General features: G+C 42.9%; 1 protein-coding gene across 3 annotated transcripts in view; it reads left to right on the plus strand.

The window, feature by feature from the left end:
• Positions 1-10,580, plus strand: part of gphnb (gephyrin b) — a 136,405-nt gene that overhangs the window by 52,069 nt on the left and 73,756 nt on the right. For all 3 annotated transcript variants that reach the window (XM_066676540.1, XM_066676542.1, XM_066676541.1), the window contains exon 2: positions 4,333-4,411. In XM_066676540.1, the coding sequence (XP_066532637.1) occupies positions 4,333-4,411 (79 nt within the window). The remainder of the gene's footprint in view (positions 1-4,332; positions 4,412-10,580) is intronic.

The raw sequence follows: 10,580 nt of genomic DNA on the forward strand, positions 1-10,580 counted from the left end.
CATCTACTCATCTATTCCTCTCTTCTTCTCCATCTTCTGTCATGCACCATGCTCCTGCACAGGACCACATTAATATTCCTTTGAAGAATGTTTCTAGTGCGCACACACACACACACACACACACACATTCTGTTGCAGCGCTCATTTTTATAACCCCCTCACACTCCATCTCTCCTGCACTCCCGCACTCCCACGCTATTCTTCTGCACAATTACTACTGCTGTTCAGAGGAACAGTGTTAGGAGTTCCCCCATGTGCGCCGCACACACACACACACAGAGGCTATGAGGGTGATTGGTTCATGCTGTTTCTTGCCTCCTTAAAGAGGGAGCAGAGCCTGTGGGCTATTTTTAGTTGAGGGGGTTAATGCAGAGAGAGAAAGAGAGCGAGGCATGAGAAAGAGGAAGGATAAGCAACACAAAAGAGGGAGGAGAGTGAAATGAAAAGAAAGAGCATGATAGAGGGATGGAGTAAAAAGAGAGGCATGACTGGGGAAGGAAAAAGGGAAAAATAGGGCACGGAGACAGGAAGAGCATGAGGTGAGGAGGGAGAAAAAAGGAAGGCAGGAGGTGTGCGAGGAAAGAGAGCAAGAGGGAGGAAAGGAGTAAGGGGGGGGGGGGTACTGCAGAAAGGAGCTCATCCAGGGTGCAGATGAGAAATAGAGAGGAGGGAAGGAAAAGAATGAGAAGATGAGGAGGAGTGGGGGAGTGAGTGTAGAGGGGTAGAGAAAGGGGAGGAGTTTTGCTGCAGATGCAGCTTTAATCTAGGATGCATTTGTGTGCATGTGCAGTTCAATTATATTTCCCATGTTCACATGCACCCAACACTGAGCTCACACTAAAACACTACTGGCCCTGAACTGGGTTTCCCAGAGGAGTTTGTGTAATGTAACATGGTAGATTTGGCCACATTCCTAATAGAGCCATACTCCCTACATTCTTTACATCACAGATAATAAAACTAATAATAATTCAACAGGGAAACATGAACCTTATGACCTACACTGTGCCCTACAGAGGGTGTAAGGAGACATTTGTGATTGAGCCTTTCCTTTGCTGTGGTGTGGAAACATCCCTCACGTTTTCAGATTATTTGTATATGAATAATTCACACAGATTTAGTCGCAAGAACCTAGAAATGCAATTAGCGGGTGAAGTGTTAGCATATTTTCGTCCGAACCTATGACAAACGTTCTAACATGGCTAATAGAGGATAATGGTGTTTTCCCTTCTTAAAGCAACAGTGTAGGATTTTTTTTTTCTGCCTGACACAAGGAGGCTGTGGGCTACTGTGCTTCTGAGTGTCGTGAGACTCTCTCCAGTGCAGGGAGAGGGTCTGTGTATTAGAGAAATTAGTCCATCTTTCTCATAAGTTTACATTTGTGCTGCACTCAGAAACCTGACAATCAGTGCCCAATATGGCGCCCGCACCAAGAAAAATTATGCAACTTCAGCCCATGGAGATGACACAGAGTTAAGTGATCATGAGATTCCTGAACTTCATTCTCCATCAGAGGGCAGTGTAGAACCTGCATCTTATATTTTAGACATTCTTATTAATTCAGCCCAAAGATATAAGCAAAGAAAAACTATGGTAGCTAGCTGGCCAAAGTCTACTGCTCTCTGACGTAGGGTCAGTGGAAGGGAATGCGGGATTCCTCGGGTTTTGTTTGCAGGGGCAAAATAATGGATACATCTGGGGCAAAACAGGTAGATAGATGAGTATCCTGACAACCTGGTGGATGGAGCAGTCCCTCAGCCCAGAGACGTTCCCTTCTGTCCCTTCTGCAGTCTCAGAAGCCAGGCAGCTCACCTCACTCCAGTAGTTTGTCTTATTTTTGTTACTGATGAGGCCCACCACGGACGTATCGTCTGCAAACTTGATAAAGAAGTTGGAACTGTGCGACTGTGTGCAGTCGTGTCTCAGCAGAGTGAATAGAAAGGGGCTCAGCACACATCCCCACCCCCTGGGTTCAGTGTGATTCTGGATGTGTTACTCTGCTGATTCATGGTGCCTGTGTTCTCCTGGTCAGGATGTCTAACAGTGAAGAGTCCAACACAGAGAATGGTTCAGCCCCAGTCTGTCTTGTTTGAGAATGAGCTGTCGGGGGATGATAGTGTTGAATTCAGAGCTGAAATTAAGGAATAGTATTCTAACATCAGAGTCTTTTTTGTCTAGATGTGTGAGGGCTGAGTGGAGGACAGTGGAGATGGCATCATCGGTCGAGCGATTGGATCGATACGCAACCTCAGTTTTCGACATCAGTTCATGAATTTAAATTATTGAATATCTCTTTAGTGCAGACTTCACATTTGTCATTAATGTAATTAAGTTTTGTCTAAAGACTTCTTTGGAAAATATGGCTCCAAATGGGTAATGTTTTTATAAATCTCTGTGTAAATGACAGAGATGCTAGGCCTTACTTTGTTTGCTGATGTGGCAGTAGAGCACTGAACATCCAGACACTCTCACCCCTTGCTTAGCAAAATGACATAAACAGCTCCTCTCCTCTGACTGACTGGGTTATCTTAACTCATCTGTATCTCTCTCTCTCTCTCTCTCTCTCTCTCACTCACTCACTCACTCACTCTGCCACTCACTGTGACATCGAGCATAACCGTGACTCATGTGGCTGACACCTGCGCAGCCATCGTTGGTTATTGGATACAGAGCTTGCAGACGTGTGTGTGTTTGTATGAGAGAGAAATTTCCCTGAAGACTGTGTATTAGTGTGTTGGAGAGAATCCTCTAAATAAATGGTCCTCGTTCTGCCCAGATGTGAACGCTATTTAACGGCGCAGGGGGAAATCCAGTGTGGCTGAAGCAGATACAAGAAAGGACATTTGTGGTTTGTCATTAAAGACGTACTTGTCCTCAAAGGCATTGACTGTAACACTCTAAACAAATAGAAATGTAAGGGATAGTTTGTATCACTACTTTAACAATATAAATAATGTTTTTACACATTAATTATAAAAGAAAAGCATCCACATTATATACTGTGAAACAGGACGTGGTGGAAATTAACACTGACCAGACATTACCATAGTCACATAGATATTATAGGCTATGCTCATTTGTAAGATATCCTCAGTCACAAAGAAGCATAGATATTTTGCACATAGTCATTCATACATTCATTCATTCATTATATGTAACCCTTATCCAGTTCAGGCTTGCGGTGGGTCCGGAACCTTCCCGGAATCAATGGGCGCAAGGCATGAACACACACTGGAGGGGGCGCCAGTCCTTCACAGGGCACCACACACACTCACACCTACAGACACATTTGAGTCGCCAATCCACCTACCAACGTGTGTTTTTGGACTGTGGGAGGAAACTGGAGCACCCGGAGGAAACCCACGCAGACACAGGGAGAACACACCACACTCCTCACAGACAGTCACCCGGAGGAAACCCACGCAGACACAGAGAGAACACACTTTGCACATAGTGCTAATATGGACTAAATTACTATATGAAAATGTTTAGTACAGTACAGCACTGCAATATTATACATCGGACAGCGCTGTAGACTTGTCATGAAATATCGCAGTTACCATCCTGTTCTGTATCATGACCATGTCTTTCCTGTGCTTTGGTCACTTGTCCAGTTTGTTCTGTTAGCCATGTGCTTTAATCCTGGTTTTGTTCCTCAGTGAGTTACAAGTGAGTCATGTGACAGCTCATAGGTGCCTCCTGTTGTACTCCCCTGAATATCCTCGGTGTGTCCTCAGCTTTTTGTGAATTCTGTGTATTATCCAGTTTAGAGTCACAGTGAGTCTGGAGCCTACCTGGAATCACTAGGTGCAAGGCAGACACACACCCTGGAGGGGGCGCCTGTCCATCACAGTTGCAGTATTCAACATATGTTTAATCAATGTTCAGCTCTGAATCCGCCTTTCTGTCTCTACGTTCTGTGACCTGTTGTGACAATAGTGTCTTGGTTGGCAGCGCTGTCTACAGGCTACACACTTTTTTTAGGGCCACTGCATCATAATTGGCCGTGACCATGACTTTTATGCAAACGTTACATTTTCAGAACTTTGAACTCGCCAAATGCCAACAGGAGACTTTTTTTGTACTTTAATGAGAAACCTAGAGCAAAGACAATTTAGAAAATGACCAGCTAATAAGACTAAGAGTTTATGAAAGCTCTAGCCCTTACTGTTGCTTGCTTCGTTCTTAGAGTTTGAATATGACGTATTTTTCTATAATAATGCTGCTTTTATTTATGCTTATAATTTGTTTGGATTTTACGTACCATTTCATGATGTTAAAAATAAATTATTTATGCTGTAATATATAAACATATTCTGTCTTGATTTTCAGTGAGCGACAGCTGCTTTCGTAACCTTGCTGAGGATCGCAGTGGCATCAACCTCAAAGACCTAGTGCATGACCCTTCACTGTAAGTTAACACACTCTAACACAGTAAAATACACTGCATGTTAAAGGTTTGAGGTCATCTTTCCTAGTTTGGAAATTCAATTAATTAACGTATGTATCCAGACACTTCCCCTAATGGAAGAATTCAGCCACTGTAAAGTTCGCCAGTGTGCAGACACATGTTCAAGTGCAACAACCTTTTGTATAATCATTATGGAGCATTGGTCACTCTGCTCAATGCTCAGGTTTGTGCCTGAGGGGTATAAAGCACCTCGGCACTGGGCTGTGAAACTGTTGGGAATGGGTTTAATGTTTCCTCCTGGTCGAAATGTCCTTTTAACACAAACAAATCGCACGCTGTCAGTAAAACTGCACACGCTATGTAGATCCATAGTTAGCATGGCTAGCATGGCCCTTTGTTTCCAGCGTCTTTTGTGCACATTTCAGCCCCGATATTACAGCGTCAGAGCCATGTCTCTTCATTAAGCCACCATGCTGTGTGTAATACTGCTGTGGCACAGTTAGACAGCAGCTCATTAGCTTCATAGCATGGACGTGTGTGACACGAAACACACAGGCCCTGTCAAATGCCATGCTAGTAATGCTAATAATGCTAATATCCAAATTCCAGGCCTAACGCAGTAGACTGTACTTTCATATGCTTGTCATGTTTTTTATTCAGTCTTGTGATGGATATGTATATCACGACTCACAATCTGAACTCACTAGCATCACACGCGCACACACAGCTGTAGGGTCTCATTTGAATTGGTAATCTATGCTCCTATGTAAGTAAACAATGTATCTATGTGTCTATCTATGTATGTAAATGCGAGACAGTGTGTATTTTATAGTTTGTCACAAAACAAACAGTATATATTAGGGGTGGGCGAAATGGCCCTAAAATAATATCACAATATTTGAGGGAATTTTTTGGGATATGCCACACCTCTAGTATACATACACATAGGCTAAGGAAAATGCAAGCTCAGTGGTTCACACCCCCACACATTTCAGGTCACCACATATAATATGTTACGTAATGTGCTTTATTTCCTCAAGATATGGTTTCAGAATAATAACTAAGTGTAATAACTTGTATATTTCAGGTTTCGTTTACAGTATGTCAACATAAATGGAGGTACACTGGAGTTGTTTCTGATAAAGTGGCCAGGGAGGGGTGTTTGTAGACTCTGAGTTTTTCCCATTTCTCAGCTTTCTTACAAATTGTCAGCGCTAAAAATAGTTGAGGAATAAATCAGACATGACATGAGTCCCGTTTTCCGCTCACACTTACGACAGCTCGGCTGATTGGACCATTCAGGAAAGTGTGTGTGTGTGTGTTAAAACAGACTGACATGTCATAACATATAACAAATTAAGGCATACACTACAACATTGCACTGAATGAGAGATCCACTGCAGACAGAGCTGCTTTAATGATTGATGTGTGTGTACATTAGACTAATGTAGTTACTTTGATGTAGGTTACAGAGGTGAGAGAAACATCTGTATGTTACAATACATTTCTCTGAGTAGAAATACTACTGACACATAGAGATTTATTTATTTATTTATTAAAAGTATGCATATTAATCCCCGGGGCGGCACGGTGGCACAGCAAGTTAGTGTCGCAATCACACAGCTCCAGGAGGTTGTGGGTTAGATTCCCGCTCCGGGTGACTGTCTGTGAGGAGTGTGGTGTGTTCTCCCTGTGTCTTTGTGGGTTTCCTCCGGGTTACTGTCTGTGAGGAGTGTGGTGTGTTCTCCCTGTGTCTGTGTGGGTTTCCTCCGGGTGACTCTCTGTGAGGAGTGTGGTGTGTCCTCCCTGTGTCTGTGTGGGTTTCCTCCGGGTGCTTCGGTTTCCTCCCACAGTCCAAAAACACACGTTGGTAGGTGGATTGGCGACGCAAAAGTGTCCGTAGGTGTGAGTGAATATGTGTGTGTGTGTTGCCCTGTGAAGGACTGGCGCCCCCTCCAGGGTCTATTCCCGCCTTTGCGCCCAATGATTCCAGGTAGGCTCTGGACCCACCGCGACCCTGAGCTGGATAAGGGTTACAGATAATGAATGAATGAATATTAATCCCCAATTTAGTCTATTAGTTTACCCAAAAGCATTAACTGATCCAGAACAGTGTGTGGAGGTGTAATGTTAGTGTTAGGATTAGGCTAGTAGTACTTACTATGAGGGATGAATGAAATTCTTTTGTGTGTGTGTGTGTGTGTGTGTGTGTGTGTGTCTGATTGGGTGGAGTGAGGTGTCCCCTGTCCTCCTCTATCTCTCTGAGCTGAAATCTTCCACACAGTACAAAGAGCCTGCATTTTTAATGAAAGCGCAGCAGCAGATGGGCCCCTCATTATGAAGCTGAAAAAGGGGAGTCCAAACCAGCACATCTGGGGCACATCTGGGCTATAAAGAGAGAGAGAGAGAGAGAGAGAGAGAGAGAGAGAGAGAGAGAGAGAGAGAGAGAGAGATGGAGGCAGAAGAGACAGGGAAACTGAGAGATGGAGACAAAGAGAGTGAGAGAATGAAGTGGAAAACGAGAGCAAAAAGACAGGGATGTGGACAAAAAGAGACAGATGGAGATAGAAGGAGAAAGGGAGAAGAGAAAGTGAGGAGAGAAAAGGGGGAGAGAAAAAAGGAGTAGGAGAAAGACAGATATGTGAGAGGAGGAGGACATGGGTTAAAAAAAAGTGAGTGAAAGTGAGACAGGACAAGAGAGAGAGAGAAATGGAAGAGGCCAGAGAGAGAGCAGTAGAGATGGAAACCAAAGAATGAGCAGTAGAAAAGGAAAGAGAGGAAGTCGAGTGTGAGGTAAAGCTTCATGTCTCCCTGTCCGTTTCTCGCCTCTCTCCCTTTTTCTCACCTCCCTGTCTCTTTGTATCTCTGTCTTGCTCACTCACGGTCTCTAAAACTGTCTCCCTTGCTTTTCCTCTCCCCTCTTCTGTGCTCTCTCTCTTGTCCTGCTCTCTTTTATTGATGATGTGATGGAGACTAGTCGGGTGCTGAGGGTAAAGAACAGACAGTTCTAACTCTGCCGTTGGAGACAGCAGAAGTGGGACAGTGCTGAGAGAAAGGAGTGTAGAGGAAAAAACAGGCAAAGAGACGTTTCTGTTTTAAAGTCTAGGGCTCAATGTGTTTCATCTTTTTTTTACTTTTGGAGATGCACTGATATTAAAAGGTGTGGTCTGATATAAAGCTGAAATATAAATAGATTTTATAATAAAATCACAATAGCTCGATTTAAATTCTAGCCTGCGTTATTCAGAACAAAACCTTAACCATTTTAAATGGAGACATTTAGCCCAATGGGGAAAGAGTTAGACCAAACATTGCTGTGTAACTTACATTCATTCATTATCTGTAACCCTTATCCAACTCATGGTCACGGTGGATCTGGAGCCTACCTGGAATCATTGGGCGCAAGGCGGGAACACCCCCTGTAGGGGGCGACACACACACCGACGGACACTTTTGATTCGCCAGTCCTCTTACCAACGTGTATTTTTGGAACAGGAGCACCAGGAGGAAACCCACGCAGACACAGGGAGAACACACAACACTCCTCACAGACAGTCACCCGGAGGAAACCCACGTAGACACAGGGAGAACACACCACACTCCTCACAGACAGTCACCCGGAGGAAACCCACGCAGACACAGAGAGAACACACCACACTCCTCACAGGCAGTCACCCGGAGCGGGAATTGAACCCACAACCTCCAGGTCCCTGGAGCTGTGTGACTGGGACACCTACCTGCTGCACCACCGTGTCGCCCTGATTAAGGAACAGTGTGTTTTTATTATTAGTAGTAGTAGTATTTTTTATTTAATAGGCTATTATACAGAACTGGTGGCAGCCCATAATACGTGTGCCTGCGTTTGATGTTAGGGAGTTCAGATAGTTTGTCATGATATACATATCCAACACAGGACTGAATTAACATGGCGAGCATATGAACGTACAGTCTACTGCTTTAGGCCTGGGATTGGATATTAGCATTATTAGCATGGCATTGGACAGGGCCTGTGTGTTTTGTGTCACACGTGTGTGTGTGTGTGTGTGTGTGTATGCTCTGTCAGGATGGAATCCAAGAGTATAAATGTGCATATTAAGAAAACTGTGTTGCTCCAATGCCCAAATAGTAAAGGGCATAGTGAAGTAATAGTGTTTAGTTGTAATGTGTTTGTGTTTCTGGCTCTGAGCCAGCATTCTAAATGAGAGCTGGTTGATATAATTTTGTTATAGTTGTGTGTTTAAATAATTTCTGTGTGGCATTCAAAGAACGTATCCAAAAACATTAAATACAAGAGCATTTATTATAATTATTCATTTGGTATTTGTTTAAATATGATAAACATACTTATATTGTTATTATACACTGTATTTTTTTCTGCCTTTAACCAGGTAATGACAGTGGGCACACACACACACACACACACACACACACACACACAGGGAGGTCGGCAGCCACACCCAGCACACAGGGATCAGTTGGGGGTGAGATGCCTTGCTCAAAGGTACTTCAGCAGTGGATAGAGAACTTGAGAACTTGAGATCTTCTTCAACTAAAGAAACTCACCAATTTACACATTACCACAGCATTTGTTTTTAAAAATCAGGTGAAATCACCTCGTACTCACACCCCACTGCGATTGGACACGCCCCACAGTTTGAGTACCTTGCGCTAGATGGACCGCCTCCACAGAAGAGACCACCACAGTCACCACACTGACGCTTCAGAACGTGCCTGTACCCTGCACAGTGAATGCCATCATGGATGAAGGCGAATGGGGATTTTATTTACTGGATCATTGAGACACATAACCCTTTACACACATCAGAAGCAAACAATCTACATGTTCAGTTCTGACAGCGCCAGAGTAAGCTAGCTTACTTCTACATGACCTTCACATTTCAACATTTTAAACCTCACCTCATAGGACTCCAGCATAATGCAAGTGACTGTAACACGCTGTCTGATAATAAAGCTACTGTATATTTAACCCATTTTTACATTTGGAGCGAGCAGAAGCCTCTGTCTAATATTCCATTACACTTGCTAACATTATTTATTTATTTATTTTTAATTGTGTAATTCTGCTCTAGTGAAACATTTAGCTCCGCTAGGCTAAGTGATGCTAACACTCACTTGATTAGTCCAGCTTAAATAAACAATCCCAGAAGACTATTTTAAAGTTCTACAATCAATATAGAACCAGCCCTTGAAACTATTAATTATTATTTCAGAGAAGAGCATGTTTGACTTGAGCAACAGAATGACGACATGCTGAAATGAACGGTTAGCATGTTTGCTACACAGAAAACTATGTGCTTTACCTCAGTAAATAATGCAGATTAATTTCCTTTATAACAGCTTTTTAAAAGTAATATTCACGGTTTTAAACAAAAAAACATTTTTATAAAATTCTGAGGATGTTTCCTCACCGTTTGCTTTTCTCTGAGCGCTCGAATGTTTACAGCACCCCAGTGTCAGTAAACGGCTAAAAGGGTCTCGATCCTGTATGCTAAACTTTCTCTATCTCTCTGCTCATGGCAGAGAAACGGCATCTGGAGGTATTTAGACAACCTCCAAAGGACCCCCGAGCATTGAAAAGCATGAAACAAGACGAGTATATTGCTTTATTCCCACTTTATTGGTGGGTAATATTGATTTATTTATGTGGTTTCAGATTACTATGTGGGAGAGCGCTAACTGCATGAAAGTAAACACAGATCATAACCGCTACAAAACTAAACTCAAGTTACAAATAAGTTTCTGTGGTAATTCAAACAGTGAAAAACAGCTGTTTTTTGTTCCTTAAATATAACCTTCCACCTTATGAGCGTAAACAAATCACAGAGAACAGCACTTCCCCAGAATCATCAATGTTGTCTTTAAATAAGTTTCATAGTCTTTGGGCTTGAAATTTAGCTTAAACACGTAAATATACAGAATGTAAACCTATTTTCTAGTTGCAGCTAACAACGTTTTGCTAAGCACCTTTTCTTTTTGTTCTTTTAATGGAAGCTAGACATTGGGACACCTTTGAATGCTATGTAAACCCTAATTTACTGTGGCTGGACACTGCTGGCAAGAATTGGACTGTTTTATAAATAGACTATATTACATTAAAAGCAGGCCCTGTGTAGGACGGTCCAGTTGCACTTAGCGGCCTTGTCACATC

This window comes from Hoplias malabaricus, chromosome 7 (assembly GCF_029633855.1).
Source record: "Hoplias malabaricus isolate fHopMal1 chromosome 7, fHopMal1.hap1, whole genome shotgun sequence".
NCBI lineage: Eukaryota > Metazoa > Chordata > Actinopteri > Characiformes > Erythrinidae > Hoplias > Hoplias malabaricus.